This window comes from Lissotriton vulgaris, chromosome 1_1, assembly GCF_964263255.1.
Source record: "Lissotriton vulgaris chromosome 1_1, aLisVul1.2, whole genome shotgun sequence".
In the NCBI taxonomy this organism is placed as follows: Eukaryota; Metazoa; Chordata; class Amphibia; order Caudata; family Salamandridae; genus Lissotriton; species Lissotriton vulgaris.
This window is the reverse complement of record NC_141685.1, coordinates 53,063,112-53,084,297: the sequence shown is the minus strand read 5'-3', so window position 1 is coordinate 53,084,297 and position 21,186 is coordinate 53,063,112. Positions and strand designations below refer to the sequence as shown.

The following is a 21,186-nucleotide window of genomic DNA, read 5'->3' as shown; positions in this document are numbered from 1 at the left end:
TGCAATTGGTGTTGCAATATTTTGCAATGCCAATAGCTCAAACTTAATGCGAGACCTATTGCATTGCACTGGGTGAACTCTCCCCTGCCTTTAGGAATGTAACTACTTGATAATCGGATATCCACACCTGGGTGGACTTTTTGACTAACCTGCTTATACAAATTGCACTTCATCAAAATTGTGGACACAGATGCCATACTGAAATAGTTTGTACGCAATGAACCAATTTCACGCCACACAATTCCACAAGTAACAATTCCAATCCAACCCACATAATTCCACTACACACCACATGCATACACTCCATAACACATGGCTAAAAGACATTGCCATTTACAATGCCATTTGCTCTAACTCAAATAAATCCGAGACCTATTGCATTTTCAATGCTTGTTGTTCTTGTGTAGAGTCTTGGAGGGTAGATTCTGCTGGTTCTAGAGCTCTTGGGCTGTCTGGTATCTACAAAATGCTCTTGCTGCTTTAAGGTTCAGTACACTTCTGGGAAACTCATAACCTTGTGGGCTGGATCCATATTTTTGAACTCCCACTTGAAAAGGGTGTAAGTAACGTGTGCCCATCTCCCTTTCACAATTTGCATCATGCCTGTCCTATCTATCCTAGACAATTATTGCAAGTGTAAAAACAAGCCCCCTTTCACAGGACTGGCCCAACAGAAACTCTTTGTTTTGTAGCACATTTCTTTTTTTTTTGCATTTTTCAAATTATTTGATTTTGGGGATATTAAGTGTTTACAACAGGGATCTTCAACCTTTTCTGTAGTGAGAGCTACTTCTGATCAGTGAAAATCTTGAGCTACTCAAGGCTAATCTCAACTGCTCTGGGGTTTTTAAGATAATTCAGATATCAAGGGCGCACTGCCTCAATTTCTACGTTACTGTGTTTTTTTGAAAAAATTATTCGATGTGTAGTGCGTAAAGAGCAGACGGAAAAACACCCTTAACCGTCTGAAAAGTCAAAGACTATATAACAATTACAAAGCTGTGCTCTCGCAACTACAATAAGGTGTCACAAAATTTAGTACAATGACTCAAGGCTAATCATCTCGCGCATTGTTATCAGACAGTTTGTGAAGTAGGGCCTTTTAGATCGAAGACTAACCATATGTCTGCGCCTTCCGCGCCATGGTACTCCTATGATCTCAAGAAATGTAAAAGAAAATGTAGGCACCAATAACAATTTTGGAGGAAGAGTTACAGTCTGTTGTTCAACACAGTTAAATCACTTTCATCATTTGCTTATAAACATTTAGCAACTCCCAGCCAAAAAGCTGTAATGAACTAACCAAATTCTTTTTTCCAAAGTAAATAAAATATTCCTGAATTTTAAGATAACACCAGATAATCTTTAGGGACAGATACAGTCGAGTAACGTATGGTGAATAAACTAACTTACCATTTCCTGGTAATGAGTACATTCACCGCACTTTCTGAAGACAAAGTCTCTAATCTTATCAACACTATGAAATGTGGAGCCCTGCAGATTCTTGCCCTCCATCCGGTTTCAGCTACCATTTCTGCTCATCTCACTTTGTTATTACAATGGTGCTCAAGTCCGGATTTTTTCCAGAAGCTTGGAAAAAGGCATCGATTTTGCCACTTCTAAAGACTCTTTCCCTCGATCCCTCAGATGTAAAGAACTACTGATCCAAATTGGTCTTTCCACTTCCTTATGAAATTAAAGAAAAGGCCATGAATCAGGAGATCACCACCTTTTTTGAAAATACTGACTGTCTGGATCCTACTCAACAGTAGAGTTTAGACCCTACTACTGTACAGAGTCAACCTTAGCGGCAGTAACTTAAGAGAACAGATCCATTGTGGATAGAGGAGATTAATACAGCCTTGATCCTATTGGATCTTTCGGACACATTTGATACGGTTACCATTTCTCTTTGGTAAGAAGTTTAGAAAGTGTAAGCATTAACAATACTGCTCTCAAACTGACCAGGTTCTTTTTGTCAAACAGAGAGCAATTGGTATCTTTGGAAGATTTGACCTCTGCTCCATTTTCACTTCATTGTGGGGTTTCGGGGATCTTCAATAAAGCTGACTTTGCCTAATGCATACATAACTCAATTTATTTAACTAGTTCGATCCTGTTGGTTCTCTACATTCTTTTATGCCAGTTCTACTCAAATAGTGGTATTGGTCACTGTAGAACCTGAAAAAGTGGCAAAAGATTTAAGAACGAGTATCACTAGCATCGCTAATTGGATGCTATTTGGTTAGGATTCCTCCTTCTGGATCACCTTTTGGTGGCCACACAGTCTCGAGCCCCTTCCACTCCCAGTCCAGAAGGCCTGAAATTTGGGTAGTCGTCTTTACTCAAACCTCACTTTTATTGACCACTACAATCAGGTAACCTCTTCCTGTTTCCTTATGTTAAAACACTCAATGAAAATCTTGGCCTTCCTTCCCATGGAGCTTAGGAAAAGTGTTATCCTGGCTCTTGTTGTATCTAAAATGGATTATTTTATTGATCTTTATATGGGCTCCCATTTGTCTTCTCAATAAGTTGCAAACAGTCCAAAATGTGGCAGCAAGAGTGCTGAAGAACCTCCCCAAATTCTACTCAGCCTTTGAAGCCATTTAAGACCTCCATTGGCTGCCCATTAGGACAGGAATTAAATTCAAAGCCTTATGCTGTGCCCATAAGGCACTGCATCAGGTTGGCCCTCGCTTCCTACAAGATGCTCAAATGACATGCCCCTTCTCGTACTCTATGGTCCAGCAATACTAGGCAGGTATGTTTACCCAGAATAAAAAGTGTCCATTGGGTAGGAAGATGTTTCTCCTACTCTACCTCCAAATGGTGAAACTCTATCCAATCATTTGAGGTCAGCCTCAACTATTGAAGTTCAGGAGGAACTTAAGACGTTTCTTTTCAGCCCATAGTTTAATGTTCTCATCTAACTGCTAGGCAAAGGTTTAGGTATTTTATATCCCGTACTGTCAGGTTTCAAATGACACGAGTGCCAAGATGCCTTTTTGGTAATCGTGCACTTGGTAAAAAAATTAACATTTATATTATCAGACTCTGCTAGATGCAGCCTGATGATAATAATATAAAATAAACACAGCCTTCCCTTAACTTTAACCCTTTCCATGCTCATGACGAGCTCAGCTCGTTATGAGGCACAGTGGAGCTGTGCTGATGACGAGCTGAGCTCGTCATGAACAATGGAGTTGACACTAAATCAGCACTGGAGGGGAAAATGCACAGCAGCGATGTGGTTAAAAGGAAAATATGACCTTGCTCTTATTTAAAAATGAACTCAAAGCTGTGAGTTAATCCAGTGGTGTCTGGTAGCCCGCGATCGACTGGTTGAAGACACCTGCTGCACATTTTATAAAATTCAACCAAAAGCCATTCCAAATATTTAAGACTTATTTTCTTACCATGCTCCACTTGATATAATTCTTTTACTGGGCAGAGAGTCACCATGAGCCGCCTGCCACAGTGATATGAGGCACATTTCTCCACGTCAGCGGATTAACACTTTCTACAGTATATTTTTATTGTAGTGAATCTTGTTGTCTGAAAATTATTTTATTTTTCACCTATACTAAGAATAAGAGACATTGACTATACGGTATATGGTTGTGTCCCGTTCGGACAGGTTTGTATGTCCTGGACTGAATAGCTTTGAAATGTAACGCTAGCACAGTTGTTCAAATGTCTGACCTAGATTTTTCGAACCATTCTTATATTTCCTATGTATGTATTCGTTTAGGTACCACCAGTGAATTCACCACTCTATGAAGATTAATATGATCACTGGATTGTTTTGTATATTAAAACCCTTCTTTATACTTATATTGGTTCGAACACCATTTTTAGGTCTCGCTTGAGCCAGCCCAGATGCGCTGCTCTGCGAGGCTTTTAGTAAGGGCTTTAAACTCTGAACACACGCTTGTGTCTGTGCTTGTGCTTGTTTATCCTTGCTGTCTCTCTTTATCACCTTCTCCTTTTCTGCCTTTCCCTCTCTTGATTTGAGACCTTTTCAATGGTTAACAAAAAGCTGTAAAACCTGCTGACCGATCTTTGTTCTTTTAATAAGGCGTTTTGTTTTATCACCATGTGCCTGGAAGCTATGGCAGATTGGAGTATGACAAACCCATGAAAAATGGACCTCGTCTGACGGCAGATCTGTGGAGACTCAAATTCACGAGCTCCTTCCTGCAAGGAGTTATGGGAACCAAATCATGCACACTCCGGAGCACGCCGTGCCCTCTGACCTTTTGCAGGCAACATATTTAATTTTAAATCCCTCCTTGCACAAAAAAAATTCAGAATGCCTAAGAATCCATTCTTTTGAAGTCCGGAGCGTGGGATCTGTTTTCTATATCTATGCGTTGTAATACCAAATAATGAAAGCGCCTAGATTTTTGCACCATATAAGTCAAGATAGTTTAAGAGAAAGCTGCGTGCCCCTTTCATCTGTTCCCTGCGGCGCGTGCACCATTCCAGGAGTCTGACCCAGAGCTGGAGGCTCCCGCCGCATTTCTGTGCTTTGGTACCTGTGGAGTGTGGGGGTGGGCGGGCCGGAATAACAGGCGTGGAGGCCGGATATAGTGTGCTATGATTAGCAAGGGTTTTATTTGTATACAGAAAAGTCAAGTCCTTGGGCACGGTGATTAGGTACAATCCTCGGTGTTCGGGTTGGGCTTCCTCGTGAGGGGTTCCGATGAGGGGAACACAGGTAGGTCTTCTACTGCAGGGCTGGTGTTCTCCTTCCTGGTTGCGGGAGTTGGGGTGTCCCTCGGAGATAAAGGAAAGAGACACAGGGCAGTTAGTTCCAATGGTCACGGAACTCAATAGTCTGACACCGGCACCGGAAGTGTAAGGATGGAAATAGACCGTGAGGGAGGACGGTAAGGGCGGGGAAGAGGGGAAAGAAAAGACGGGGTGTAGGTACAGAGTGCCAATAGTGAGGGGGGGTTGGGTGGAAGGTATTATACAGTGCAGGGGTGTTTATAATATACAGTGGGGTGCGCGTGACTTCTGTACAAGATTTACACTATTTATACTAATTACACAGGGAGGGGGAAACACGGAGAATGGTAACAGTTTACTCACGTGCCCCGCCGTAACTCTCATCCGAGTTACGGCCGCTTTCCAGCCACCTCCTGAGGATGCCACCAATCCTCGCACCAAACGTCTTCCTCTTCTTCCCTCTCTCGCCTCGTCGCTGCCGGTCCTTCGCGTCTCGCCAACTCCTGCCACGAGTCCACCGCTGGAAATCTCTCCACCTCTGTGTCGCCGGCTTTTCCATCATCCGCTCGGGTTCCTGAGGAAAGGTTTCCGGGGTCAGATGGGGTCACTTCCGGTCCTTTAGTGGCCGTTGTACTTCCGGGGTCAGTCCAGGCCGCTTCCGGTTCGCTGTGCTCCCGTGTTGCTGTCGGCGCCTGCAGGGAGACAGAAAGAGGTGTAGCCGGTTTTGGCTGTGGGTTAGTGTTATCGCCCGTATGGGCGGTCCTACGGGAGCGTTGCGCCCGGGAGGTAAGGTCCGCCCCTTCACAGTACCCTGGTTCCTCGAATTTGCCTTCTGAAACTTTTAACCACGGTTTGTCCAAAATGCCTTCAGTATTGATACAGTGCCTATTTATTCCTTTACATTTACTTTCCAGTTGCCCCAGTAACATTTTCTTTTTGGGGGGAGGTATGTTTTTGATAATTCAGATGTAACTCCTGTAGAGGCACACATTTCCACAAAGGATATCGCATTCACAGTGTATCCTTCCTGCTACATGGGAGATGGGTTTGACCCGGAGTGTAAAAATCATCCAATTTTCTTTGTATATTTAGAAAGCTTTTTTCCTATCATTGTGCTTGCGAACATGAATTGTATTAAAAATACAAGCCTTGACTGAGCCAATAGACTCTTCGATAGATATTGTATGCTGTGTTTTTCTCTGCCAGGTGCACAACATATAGACTGTTCACACACTTTCTGTTGTATGCTACTTTCTGGGCAGATCAACTCAAAGCCCCTCTCTACTTCTATCCTCATGTTAGTGCAGCCCGATGCAAACAGATATTGTAATGTATTGGCAATTATATAACGCTTACTACCCCTGACGAACATTGAGGTGCTTTTTCGGCAAGTAGCACGCTACTCCAGGATCCAAAAATGGTTAGTGATGAATTAGTGTAAGGAAATATAAAATTAATTTGAAAGCTGCACATGTTGGTCTGTTAGTTGGGTTCAAAATGATAGTGGAGGGATAGAAGAGGAAAGGGTTTGCATTTATATAGTGCCTGCTACCTCTGATGAATTGTTGAAGCGCTTTTCGGCGAGTTGCATGCTACTCCAGAATCCAAAAAGATGAATAGATAGATCATTTATGGTGGGTAGGTTGTTTTATTATACACACACAACTGTACGAAAATTAATAAAATTCCATTGTAAAGTGGTATCCAAGAGGCAAGTATAGTCTCTGATAATAATGTATACGATACTGATAAGTTTTAAGTTGGCTTGCCAGCAAGACTGATGCCCTGTAATGTTGATGCAAAGTCAGTTGTGCTGAAGTATCTTAGACTCTTGTTGAATTGTACCATCCACCTTGTAGGTACTGCTATTTGTATCAGGTCCACGTTGTAGGCAGACACAAACACCTAAATTGTGCACTATTTATATTAAGCATAATGTAGGTGACCAGATGACCGTAACCACTGTACAAGCTGTATTAGGTGCTCAGAAATAGAGTGACATAGAGAGCAATAAACACTCCACTAACTCTGTCACTCGCTTAGTACAGACGAACACCAAAGGCCCTCGTACATAATGAGGCATCAGGGTGCACCCAGCCATCCGTATAATTATTACTAATTAGGACAATTACAACAAGTGGTCCTGTGATGCTTGCTGGAATGGGAAGTGTTTGATTAGAAGGTGAATTGAATTAAAGTTTAGGGGACAATTTCACAAAAATTTATGGATTTTGTTTAGTTTTAAAATTGTTGATCTCCAAAAAGGCCTAAATCAATAACTTGAATTGAAATTCAAGTTTATCATTTGAATAATATATTGTGGCAAAAAATATGAGATTTTGAGCCCCATAAGGTAGTTCCTTTCCAGAAAGCATTTAGGTTGTAATCATGAGTCAAATAATGCTGAGGAGGTTAAAATATTTAAATTGAATTCTAATTACATATGAAATGTTCGATGTTCAATATATTTCTCTTAGTATTTTAATGTGAGGATTTTATTGCTTAAGGAAAATAATTAGTATTTGTTTTTCTATATGTAGGAAGCATTACATTAATGAAATCACTGTATCCCACCTTCTTTCCTTTCCTGTTTTTTATGAACGTTTCTGTTGTTGAACTTTAAAGATTGCCCGAAATTAAGAATTGTGCTCTACATAACTTTGCTGTGTTACAGTATGTTGATTTTTATGTACAACCTTTGTCTCTTATGTGCATAGCAACTGATGTTTTGTTTTGCTTTAATAATCAGCTAATGTTTATTAGGTCTTAATATTCAATAAAATGTTTCAAACACAACAAATGGTTGTTGATATGCATTTACAACTGCAGCATTTTTATTGTATGGGCGCTTTCAAAGGGGCCAAAAATATGGTCTGCGGGATGACGGAGGACCACATTGGCATCAGCAGGGAGAGGTTTGGGCAGGTGATTGGGGTTATATTTTAGGTTGGAGTAGTAGGAACAAAGCATGTACATTGTGTGGACTGTGACTCCTGGAGTTATTGGGAGGGATATCATGCTACCCTGTAAATGAATCCCCTTGTGATAATTATGAACAAACTTTATTCGGTATTATAAAAGAAAACCATAAAAGTCATACATAAAATGATAAAACATCTTCCAAGTTACAGATTGACAAATATAATATGTCCAAGTTAATCAGAACACAAGATAAAAATTCATGAATTACAGTACAGAAGTACCTGAGCCTAACAGCGACCCGAAAAAAGTTAAACATATGCAAAACAGTGTCATTAGAGACGAGTTGTAAAAAGATAAGAGCTGGTCTCACCCGCCTAAAACCCACTTTTTTGAGAATGGGAATAATAAATAACTTTCTAGGGACAGCATTAAAACTGCAAAACATTATAAAGTGCATCATGTCCTGAGGAGACTCACTGTTGCAGCCACAGGGCATGAGGCACTGGCCTCTCTGGGAGCCACGAGGGTGTGCCATGAGGTAATGGAAGAGGTTGAGCTGAAACCGGGTCAATAGAAAACGATCATGGATGCTTTTAAGCCCTAGAAGATAAGGTTCGGTGGTTGGTACCGTTTTTAACACAATGTACTTACGCACAATAGGCTTACACAGCTCATTTCCCTCTCTATCACAGCAGCTCATTCTTTAAAAAACACTCTTTGACCAGAGAAAGGTCCCTCTTACATATGCGCTTAGGGTTAACGAATAGTTCCTACCTACCCTGGAGAGGCCAACTCTTATATACTGGAGCCATCGGATGCTTGAGACATGGTCAAGTGAAAGGCATTCCCATAGGACGTATTTACTATGTGTATTTTCTTGCTTAGCCCAAATATTAAGCCACAAATCCAGGGGGCGGAAAGCCAGTAAATCTGATAGGAAAGGCATCCCCAATTCTTCGTGCACGACATAAAATGGGGTGCTTTGTGGGACAGAAAGGGCCGTTGCAGGAAAGGGTTTTCAGCACTTTGTACTGCCCCTACCCCAATATGGTGCAATATCTCAGGCCCATAGCTAACCTTTGAGATATTTTTGGCTTCAGATATCTTCAAAAGAGCCCCTATTGGCTTCCCTCCTACTTTGCTGGCAAAGTTAAAAACAACTGCAAAAGCTTTCCCTAGATCCCCTTTCTTCCAAGTAAGCAAAGGGCACCAACTGAGGGAATCGTCAAACACAACTCCCAAATAGGAGAAAAGTTTGTCCTCGGCATTGACGAAAGTCTGAGTTTAAAAGTGAACTGCTTAGCTTTACGATGTCCTACCTGCTTAATGAACAACTTGGCATGATTAAACAAAAGGTCCAAGTCCTCCATAAAAAGGGCAAAATAATTCAGAAGAAGTTGTAGGCCCCTGGCTGCCCTCCTATAGGACTGGCAGGTTACGCTCGTCTACCTGGGGACAATCAGCATTTGTGGCCAAAAGGGCCTTCTCTAAGGAATTAATATATAGGTTAAAAAGAAAGGGTGCTAAAATTACCCCTGACACACCCCTCTCTTGATGTCAAGCTGACTGGACACTTTCAGATCCTTTGAATAGTAGACAACCTCGGTTGAATCACAGTTAAGATCCCTCAGAAATAAAATGCTGTTACTGTCAATGCCAATGGAGGACATCAACTGCCACATCTTGGACCTATTGACACAGTCAAATGCTGAGAACTGGTCCATGAAGGCTAGGTATATGGGGCTGGAACGAGCCACAGTGCATTTGTTCAGAACCATGTACAGGTTTAAACGACCTGAGCGAAAGCTGTTTTGGAAATCGGATAAAAAGTTATTTTCATCAACCCAGGATACATGTGGCCCACCACCTTCACCATAGAGTCCAGAAGAGAAATAGGCCTATAACAATAGGTACTGTCCCGATCTCCCTTTTTAAACTGGGACTATAATCGATAAAGTCCAAGAATCTGGGCTGATGGGTTTCTTTTCCTGTTTAACACATGCTCAGCTACCATATATTCAGTTTTTGGTTGCATCTTACTTTGTTGTTAGACCAGTAGTATCCATTTTTGTTTTGGCATACTATGGATGGGGGATATAATACTACTTGGTCTCTAAACACTTTCCCCTTGGACCCTTTGTTAATTGTGTATTTAGTGTAGGAATGTCCATCACCAACCTGGCAGCGGCATTTTGCACAAGTTGTAAACAATCCAGTCTGGACAGTATTAACGCAACCACCACGTTTTTACGAGCTTTCAGTGAGAGGAACTGAGAGATCTTCCTTGTGATCCGGATGAGCCCAAAACAGGTGGCCGCTGTCCCGGAGACCTGTAGATTCATGGAAAGGGAATCATCTACCACAACTCCAGTTTCTTCCCCTGGGAGACCGGGATATGGCAGGCACCCAGGGCATCAGGCCACCACTCCCTAGACCAAATGTTAAGGCGATCTCCAAAGACCAAGACCTCGGTCTTCTCACCGTTCAATTTGAGATAGTTTTGCACCATCCAGGACGAGACTGCTAACATGCAGTTCTTAAAATTCTGCGCGGAATCCCTGACATTACGCGTGATAGACACCATAACTTGGGTGTTGTCCGCATAGGACAAAACTTCCAACCCAAATGACTTTACCACCCCTGCCAGAGGGGCCACGTAGATATTAAATAAGGTGGGGCTCAGAGTGGAGCCCTGAGGAACCCCACAGACTAGAGGGGAGGACTCCGAGTGGAAGCTGCCCAATTTGACTATTTGGGACCGCTCCTCCTGGAAAGAAGTTAGAAGATCCAAGGCCGAGCCCCCGACCCCTATCTCCCTAAGACGCTCCACCAGTCTCTGGGGAGACAGGGTATCGAAAGCTGCTGTAAGGTCAAGTAAGACCTGGAGGGTGGTGTACCCTGCATCCACCTGTACTCGAATCTTATCCACAACTGCAGTGAGGGCTGTCTCCGTGCTATGGAACCTTCTAAAGCCATGTTGTGAGCTATCCAAAATCTGATGTTCCCTCAGATAGGCACTCAAATGAGAGTTCAGATGGACTTCGAGGAGTTTTGCTAGAACTGGCAGAAGGGAAATGGGGCAAAACAAATTCAAGTTAGACGGGTCTAACGAAGGCTTTTTCAAAAGAGGCCTGACCACAGCCGCCTTCCATCTTCAGGAATACTGGCCCTGTGAGATGGCTAGATTCAGGACCACGGTAAGAAAGGGGACAAGGGCAAGATGTGTCGAGCAGGTCCCAGAGCTCGACGGCGTGTTTGCATGCGGAGCGGGTGTTGAGTATGCATCGGAGGTGTTTGGGTCCAGTCCTTAGAGGTTTTTGTGGTTCTGTCACAGATGAAGCTGCAGGTGTGGCAGGTGAATGGTCCATGAGTCTGTTTCGGTGTGGCTTGGAAGCAGGTGTGGTTTCCACCGGTGTTGAGTGCGTAGAGGGTGCTGGCGTTGTAGCGGAGTCTGGTGTTGTGGCATTTATCCGGGTCCTGTGGTTCTGGCGCTGGGCATGGTCCACTCGCGGATGGGCACAGATGAGCTTGCCTTTGGCGTGCCTTCAGTGCACCAGCGGCGTACCCGCTGCGTGCGCCGCTGGCGCACTGAAGGCACGCCAAGGGCAAGCTCGTCTGCGCCCATCCGCGACTGGACCATGCCCAGCGCCAGAACCCCTTAACCCCAGAATGGCCATAAGAGGGGGATAGGGAGGAAGGAGCAGCTGGGAGGCGAGAGTGGGGTGTTTAATGGGATACAGGGTGGCGGGGCTGCAGGGACTCAGTGGCGGGAATGAGGGAGCGGGAAAGAGCGGCGGCAGGCAGGCATGAGCAACGAGGCAGCTGGCGGCTGTATGGTGGCGTGGGGAGTGACCTGCCTGCGAGCAGGGTCAAAGGTCGCTCACGATCACAGAAGTGGCAGACAGCCGTATCGAACCCTACCAGAGTGGGGCTCGAGGAGCAGCAGTGCACAGCGGAGCTGTGGGGGAGAGAGCCGGCTTCAGACCGAGGGTCTGGGGTCTAGCTCGCGCTCCCCACTGCAGTCGCCATAAGTAGAGGAGGAGGGAGGAAACAAGCATCTGGGGGCGAGAACAGCGGTAAAAACAGTGACAAGGGCACAGTGAGGGGGCGCTGAGAGGGGAGATAGGTACGGGCGGCGAAGAGTGAAAACAAACCACAATAATGTACAAAAATGAATGAAAAGCTCAATAAAATGTTTGATGTTTGTTGGTTTTTGTATAGCGCACATACACTCCATGGAGCATCTTGGCGCTGCTGATTTCACTGCAAAGATGAAATATTTGGGGATGGTAGCTGAGCTGTAGATGTCCTTAGATTAGAGTCTTACATTTTGCATCAGATAGTCCGTAAATCCATGTTTTTAGAAGTTTTTTATAGATTTTTTCTGATGGTGATGCTCTAAGTTTAGCTGGAAGGGCATTCCAGGCCTTGGCGCCTAGGACTGCTAGGGATTTGCCACCCTTGGTGGTCAGTCGAAACTTGGGTATGGTCATTAGGTTAGCAGTGGCTGATCTAAGTTCTCTATTTGGGAGGTATCTGTGGAATTTGGTTGACGGATATTTGGGTCCGCATTTATGAAAGCCTCTGTATGTGATCAGAAGGACTTTGAATAGTATCCGTTTTTGGATGGGGAGCCAGTGCAACGCATTCAGAGCAGCTGATGCGGATGATTTCCTAGGCCATCTTAAGACAAGCCGGGCCGCCGCATTTTGAATCATTTGCAGTTTGTGCAGGGTGGATTTAGCTGCTCCTGCGTACAAACTGTTGCAATAATCGATTCTCGATGTTATGAGAGCGATTGCAACCGTACGGCGGGCGGCCAGTGGGAGGTAGTCAAAAAATTTTCTGAGGCCCTTGATTATGTTGAAACAGATACCGGCCACTTCTTTGGATTGCTGTTTAAAGGACAGCAGATCGTCAAATTTTATACCTAAGTTGCGTGTGGCACTGATGGTATTGGGAGGGGCTTCTGCGTCTGATGGCCAGCATGTAAGAGGGGAAAAGATGTTATTTTTCCCAAAGGGCAGGATCTCTGTTTTCGCAGAGTTGCACTTTAGATGGTTATTGTGCATCCATCCAAAAGTCGCAGTTAGGCAGTCTTTCAGTATCTGTTCAGCCTTTCCTGTATCTTCATCTAAGACCAGGACCAATTGGGTATCGTCTGCATATGCAACCGTGGTTACATTATGCATGGAAATTAGGTTGATCAGGGGTGCCATGTACAGATTGAACAAGGTTGGGCTCAAGCTAGAGCCCTGGGGCACCCCTGACCTAACCTCCTTCTCCTCTGAGTAGAAGTGTCCCAATTTGGTTATTTGTTTTCTGTGGAGCAGAAAATTTGTGAACCAATTCAACACGGTGCCCCCAATGCCTGCCTCAGCTAGGCGATGTAGTAATATGGTGTGGGACACCGTGTCGAATGCTGCAGATAAATCCAGGAGAATCAGGACCACCTGAGGCAAGGTTACAATAAAATACAGAGCAAAAGGGCAGGGTGGAGAAACACGATCACAGAAGTGGCAGAGAGCAGTATCGAACCCTACCAGAGGGAGGCTCGAGGCACAGCAGTGTACAGCGAAGCTGTGGGGGAGAGAGCAGGCCTCGGACCGAGGGTCTGGGGTCTAGCTCGCGCTCCCCGCTGCAGTCACCATAAGTAGGGGAAGGGGAGGAAACGAGCAGCTGGGGGTGGGAACAGCGGTAAAAACAGTGACAAGAGCACAGTGAGGGGGCGCTGAGAGGGGAGATAGGCACGGGCGGCGAGGAGGGAAAACCACAATAAGGTACAAAAATAAACAAAAAGCACAATAAAACCACTTGGGGCAAGTTTACAATAAAATACAGAGCAGAAAGGCAGGGCAGAGAAACACGATCACAGAAGTGGCAGAGAGCAGTATTGAACCCTACCAGAGTGCGGCTCGAGACGCATCAGTGTACAGCGGAGCTGTGGGGGAGAGAGCAGGCCTCGGACCGAGTTTACCTGAATACTGGAACTCAATGTTTCTGACTTTGCTTTTGCAGATTTACAGTATTATCTTCATTATTCTTAAGCATTTTGTACAATCAAGGAATATTTTCTGTCGGATGTAAAGAGATTTAAATTACTTAAATGGAAAATACCGGAATGTGCATATTCAATTTTTAGTTGGTTGTAAAAGCATCTCATTTATTACTATTGTTGAAACTTATGAAGACATATTTAAGACACATTTAACAATACACAGATCTTTGCATAAAAGTTCCTTTGAATACGCCACATCTTATTTATTTCAGCAAAGGTGTTCATAGAGTAACTTAACAAAAAAAAGGGCGCTTGCACAGCACATATATACTAGTTACAGGTGTAGGTAGATGCATATGGTCACGGTTTTGTTAAAACAAGAACAGCTCTTGGAGTAAGAGTTGGATCAGGAAGACTCAAGACAGCAAGGTGGACATCCGGAGGTTGTGCCATACATCAAATCTTATTGTTCATGGAGGTGCCTGGTTTCAATCACTACTAACTCTTTTCAGGAGGATTACCTTTGCTCTAGTCTAAAAGCCTGATTACGGGGACCTTTTGTGCGCTGATTGTGTTTGGGGCCCTTGTGGCATTAAGGGGCTCTATCTGGGCCATGTAGGCCCTGCATCATGTATCGACCCTCTCCCCATATAAGGTCCCTGTCCAATCTAAAATGGCGGTGCTTTTAAGACTCTAGGAATCTAGATATTGACATAGGACTTGGCATGTCCTTCTTATGGACATGAACGAAGGACTATCATGTTCTATAGCTTCTATGTATTTCCAAGATGGCGCCATCTTAGAATGATGTTGTTTACTAATTCTGCTTAGATTTCCAGACTGGCTCGGTCTATCAAATCTCCAAGTGCATCCTAGGCCACTGTTTATTCCTCTAATCCGGATTCTATCTTCCTAATTGCATAATCAAGTTTGACCTAATGTATTTCAACTTCCCATTTTTATATTTGCAGCTGGTCCCTCTCTTCAGGATTTGCTGATTTCGTCCTACTAATCGCATGCATATTGGCCTCTTTGGCTTAACGCTACGCTCTCCACTTCCGAAATGCAGAGCTACAACGTGTTTACAAGATTACAGTGCAGCCCTGCATTTCTCCCTGTGCTGGGGCTAAATTTAGCTGCCTAGTGCCAATGCAGGCAGCCTTGTATCATAGTGCAAGGGTGCCTGCGTTGAGGGGAACAGGCCTGACAAGTACCATGCATCAGGGGTTAGACTAACACATTTCAATGTGGTGGTCCGCATCACCGTACTGAAATGCAAAGTCACACACTTTTATGGCTTCCTGAGCTGTTAAGTACTGGAGCGCTGCTATAATAATTAGAAGTCAAACTGAGCAAAGCCGGCAGCGCACATTTAGGGGTTCTGGTTTAGCTACATTCAGGCAGGGCACTCCAATCTGTCATGTGGGACATCCTGTGATTCTGGGTAAATCATTCAATATCCCAGTTCCTAACAAAAATGAATGTGTTCATCTGTAATGCAACTGGTGCTCTTATAAAGAACTATGATTCCCCGATACCTTCGGGTGGAGTGCAAGCTTAATAAAACTCTGAAAAAATTGCAGGGGACAATCCTATTCCAACTCGAATGCTAACCCTATGAAGCACCCTACACCTTTAGGGCTACTTACACAAAGACGGACTGTAATCCAAGTCAGAGAGTTTTAAACCCACTACTTCCTGAAGTAATCCTAAAGGAGGTTCTGGCGGTGCCCGACCAAAAGAACCAGTGGATGTCAAGTTGCGTGAAGTTTGGGTGGTTTCCTAGGGTCAGCTCAAACTGCAGCGGTTTAAGAAACCCGACTCTTCCCATTTCAAGAGTTTGACATCAGCCGCTGTCCTAGTGGTGTATGTACTGTCAGTAAATTATTTTAAGGGGCTGAGCAACCCCTGGTCATAAGCACTGAATGCCCATGCTCTTCCAGAACAAGGGCTGCTTGTCCCCTGTCAACACTCAGCATTTCTGTCAGGAACCGGTGAAGTTTCAGCCCCACACAGGACCAAATTAGTCCTCGTGGATCTCTAGGACCAAACACTCTGGTCCTGTGATTGGGTCGATCAGCAGCCCTAGGTTTGTTGTTTTAGCCTGAAGTGCTCACCCCATGTCTGCTAAAGGTGGGTTTATGAGAGAAAGATTACTGTTCACTGGCCAACCGCCTGCAGGTGCTGCTAGAGAGGGTCTAGAATAGGGTGGGTTTGCAGGTATGATGAGGGACGGCTGACCTTTTCCATGGAGGGGCGCTGTTAGCAGATAAATGTACACACCTTTGCAAGCAGTACTAACAGTTGAACACAGGGCTTGGCATCACCATCACCGTTCCTTTGTAAAGCGTACATGTTTCTATTACTTTCATGTTTTACATCTCAAACCTTGATTTCCAAACCTATGCTGAATATTCTCAGCCAGCAGCCCATCCTGACATGGTTGGAGGGGGCCTGATCCAGTCACTTATTGCAATTGTGAGGATGATTAAGAGGTGATAAACAGGTTTGATATTGAAATCCATCGGCTTTGAGTCTCTGTGCCCACTCCTTTAAGATTTCACTAACCAACAGTGTTACATCAGGCCCCTCACACCTCTCTGAGGAGGAACACCCTAGACCAGGGGTCTTAAAATGTCTTAATGCCATGCCCCCAACCCCACAGCGACCGTCGGGCTCCCCTCAGAATTTTTGACAATTATTCTCTTCAATTGGCAATGTTTAAATATATCTAGACTTATTTAAACATTGCAGTTAAGTACTGTTTTAAGAATGCAATCAAACACATGATTGACAAACATACTATTCTGGTAAGGCAGGCTTTAATATAGCCTTATGGCCCGCGGACGAAGGCCTGCGTCTCGGGACTATAATGGGTTCAGTTCATTTAACAACCGGTATATCCCGAGGCAGAAGGGCTATAAGGCAATTAGAACATTCCACCCACTAAGGGTAGAATGTTCTAAATTAAAAAAAGAAAAATATGAAGACAAACATCTGAATGTTGGAGCTCGGGACTTATTCCAGCCATTACAAGCCCGGAGCTGCTTCAATGGAGCTCCCGACATTCCAATGTTCTCATATCGGGTACAAGTGCCCAGAGTGTGTTCATTTGAAGTGGGGGTTTTGAAAAACATTTGGAGTCCCGTCCCTTTTGACACATACTCCTAGCTAGTATATTAGTATTTAAACGTCAAAACATGTTAGTGATGGCCCATTGGAGAGCAGCTGACTGCCGCTCATTATTTTAAGCTTAAAACAAAGCACCATTATCAGCATAATGCTTCATTTGACCAGAACCTAGCGCCCCACCTGGGATCATCTCAGACCCCCCTGGGAGGGCCCGCCCCCAGTCTGAGGCCCCCCGCCATCATCTCAGGCCCCCCCTGAGAGGGCCCGCCCCCAGTCTGAGGCCCCCCACCTGGGATCATCTCAGGCCCCCCCTGGGAGGGCCCGCCCCCAGCCTGAGGCCGCCCACCTGGGATCATCTCAGGCCCCCCTGGGACGGCCCGCCCCCAGTTTGGGCCCCCCCCCCCAGTCTGAGGCCCCCCACCTGGGATCATCAAAGGCCACCCTAGGAGGGCCCACCCCCAGTCTGAGGCCCACACCTGGGATCATCTCAGGCCCCCTTGGGAGGGCCCGCCCCCAGCCTGAGGCCCCCCACCTGGGATCATCTCAGGCCCACCTAGGAGGGCGCGCCCCCAGTCTGAGGCCCACACCTGGGATCATCTCAGGCCCCCCTGGGAGGGCCCGCCCCCAGCCTGAGGCCCCCCACCTGGGATCATCTCAGGCCCACCTAGGAGGGCCCGCCCCCAGTCTGAGGCCCCTTGCCCTAGACATACATTTCAAGTATTCACAGTTCCTAAAAAAAATATCACATAAGAGCTGACAGAATGAGAGTGAATGAATCAATCAAGATTTATTTAGGAACTAATTAACATCTCATGAAATTCATACAGCAATAGCACAGAAGAACAAGTAAACAACTGAAATGCATTTTAACATCAATTAATCTATTCATAAACACTGGTAGGAAACAAGGAACTGGTGGATCAAAAGGATAAGTCACATCCTACATCTAAAACTGATTACACGTTTGATTAAGCATTCAAAGAAACACAAACTGACTAAAAAGATTCCATGGTTAATCACGCCACCAAAAAAGTGTCGCCCAAGAATGCAAAATGGTGATTTTGCCTAACTATCACACAACATGCGGCTCAGTGACATTTATAAATGATTCCTCACTCTCCTGAAGAGAAGCTGTGTGCTCACCCTGGCTATCACACAGCATGCGGGTTGTAGAGTTTCATTATTAATCCGTATCTGCTGAACAGACACCGTGTGCTCGACTTGGCTATCACACAGCTGCAGCTCCGTGACCTTCATTATTGATCCTGCACTCCTCCGAAGTGTGCTCGGCCTGGCTATCAAACAGCAGCAGTTCTGTGACCTTCATTATTGATCCTGCACTCTTCTGAAGTGAAGTACTCGGCCTGGCTATAACACAGCTGCAGCTCTGCAACTGTCATTATTGATCCTGCACTCTTTTGAAGAGAGGCTGACGTCTTTGTAGGTTTGAAAGTTCACAAAAGATCTTCACACATTTACTGCAATGATATGGCTTTATCCCTGTGTGTTTGTTCGCTGATCAATCCTTAATGTTGAAGATTCACTAAACCTACGTCAACATTCACTGCACTTGAATGATTGTTCGTGTGTGTTTTCTAATACCGTATATCTCTTCTCACATTCATTGAATTTGAATGGTTTTTCCAGCTTGTATTCACAGATGTTTCCTTAATGTTGACGATTCACTAAAACTGCTTCCCCATTCACTGAAATGATACGGTTTTTCCCTAAAGTGTATTATTTGATGCTGTTAAGGTGTGATAATCAACTGAACCTCTTCAAACATTCACTGAAATTATATTTTTTTAGTGTGTGTTCTCTGGTGCTGTTTTAGGCTTGATAATCGACTAAACATCTTCACACATTCACTGCATTTATATGGTTTTTCTCCAGTGTGTGTTCGCTGATGAATCCTTAATGTTGAAGATTCAATAAAACTTATTCCACATTCACTGCACTTGAATGATTTTTCCTGTGTGTGTGTTCTCTGATGTCGTTTTAGTCCTGATACATATATAAAGCTCTTCCCACATTCACTGCACTTGAATGGTTTTTCCCCTGTATGTGTTCGTTGATGAACCTTTAATGTTGATGAGTCACTAAAACTACTTCCACATTCACTGCACTGGAATGGTTTTTCCCCAGTGTGCGTTCTCTGATGCCGCTTTAGGTTGGATAATCGACTAAACCTTTGCACACATTCACTGCAATGATATGGTTTTTCTCCAGTGTGTGTTCTCTGATGAATCCTTAATGCTTTAGATTCACTAAACCTCTTCACACATTCACTGCACTTGAATGGTTTTTCCCCTGTGTGAGCTCGCTGATGAATCCTTAATGTTGATGAAGTCCTAAAACTACTTCCACATTCACTGCACTGGAATGGTTTTTCCCCTGTGTGTGTTCCTTGATGCTGTTTTAGGTGGGATAATCGATTAAACATCTTCACACATTCACTGCAATGATATGGTTTTTCTCCAGTGTGTGTTCTCTGATGGTATTTTAGGTCTGTTAATTGAAAAAAGCTCTTCAGACATTCACTGCACTTGAATGGTTTTTCCCCTGTGTGTGTTCGCAGATGATTCTTTAATTTTGACGAATCAATAAAACTACTTCCACATTCAGTGCAATGATATGGTTTTTCCCCTGTGTGTGTTCGTTGATGTCTTTGTAGGCCTGATAACTGAATAAAGCTCTTTACACATTCAGTGCATTTGAATTGCTTTTTCGCTGTGTGTGTTTGCTGATGGTGTTTTAATATTGATGACAAATTAAAGCCCTCACTGCATGTGTCTGAGACTTCTCTCTTAGTTAGTGTCTCTGGGTCTGGCATATACTTGTTTACATCGTGTGACTGTACTTCCTGAAGGGCCATCATGACTGATAAAGCACTTGTGTTATTCTTGCATTTCCTGTATGTGTCGTATTTTGCATGTTTTCTTTCAGATTAAAGAATAAAGTGTAATGGTCAACAACTACTTCCCAAACTCATAATGTGTGTAAGGCTTCTTCGTGGGCAATTGTGTCTTTAGACTGGATAATGGTTCTGCATGCTTGCGGGTAAAGATCCATCGTCCTCTCACTCCCCGCTTACCTTCGCCTCACCCAGAACCACCTAGCGTTCAGAAAGCAGCTTAAAACGTGGATATTTGACAAATAATCCTCCTCCCCTTCCTAAGCGCCTTGAAACCCTCTGGGTATGTAGTGCGCTATACAAATTTTATGACTTGACTTGACTTGACTACTCTGTATTTTAGAAAATAGAACCCTTATTTCTTTTAACCTTCATTTGTCTGACTCCACTCCATTGCGCTTTTCACTGGTTGCTGTGGATTGGTCTGAAACAGTTTACAATGCACCTCTAGCACTGAATGGTGGTCGTTAGTCTTTTAGGAAGCAGAGCACTGCTGTAACCACCACATACCAACCTCGTGATCAAAGCTGCTATTGGACATGTTTACACAAGAGGAGGTTTATCAGTGTTGTCTTAATTTTCTAGAGGTAATTTCTTCGTTTTGAGGCACGGAGGTGCACAGCTGAGACTCGTAGAATCACTGAATTTCTCATGACCCTTGTCCCTTCTTCCAGGATGTCCCAGTTTATGTTCAGGTCCGGCTGGCTCTGACGGCACTTAAGTTTTCCTCAATACTGGAACTCAATATTTTGGACTTTGTTTTTGTAGATTTACAGTGTTATCTTCCTTATTTTGAAACATTTTGTACAATCAACGATTGTTTTCTGTTGGATGTAAAGAGATTTATAATTACTTAAAGGGAAACATAACGGAATGTGCATACACAATTTGTAATTGATTGTATAAACATCTCTTCATTCCCATTTTTAAAACTTATGATGGCATATGTAACCATACACAGAAATTTACATAAACGTTGCTTTGAATATGCCACATCTTAATTTTTTCAGCAAATGTTTGAGTGAGTAACTTAGTAAATAAAAAAAGGGCGCTCGCATAGCACTCAAACACTAGTTACAGCTTTAGGTAGGTGCATATGGTCAAGGTTTTGTCAAAACAAGTACAACTCTTTGAGTAAGAGATGAATCAGGAAGACTCAAGATAGAAGGGCGGACATCAGTATGTTGTGCCATAAATCAAATATTACTGTTCACAGAGGTGCCTGTCTTCATTCACTACACCCACAATATGCAGTAGAGCAGCAGTTTAATGATAGTATTTACTTTATGGTTTTACTTCTCTCAAATATTTTTTTTATTTAACTTTGTTTTATTGATTTTAGCATAAGGCAAGTACAATACAGTTATCATATATGCCCCAAGAAATACAGTGAAGAAGAGTCTTGGTACCCGCTCGTCCCCTACATGATAACCCAGTTCCGCATAAGTTTGTTCATATACGAAGTATCCTTGGGTGCTGTCTA

At 44.0% G+C, this 21,186-nt stretch overlaps 1 protein-coding gene across 1 annotated transcript in view; it reads right to left on the bottom strand.

Moving 5' to 3' along the window:
• Positions 1-17,560: 17,560 nt before the first annotated feature.
• LOC147737216 (uncharacterized) overlaps positions 17,561-21,186 on the bottom strand; it is a 30,801-nt gene continuing 27,175 nt past the window's right edge. The window contains exon 2 of the mRNA XM_086919431.1: positions 17,561-20,527. Coding sequence (XP_086775557.1) covers positions 18,585-19,667 — 1,083 coding nt within the window. The 5' untranslated portion in view covers positions 19,668-20,527 and the 3' untranslated portion in view covers positions 17,561-18,584. The remainder of the gene's footprint in view (positions 20,528-21,186) is intronic.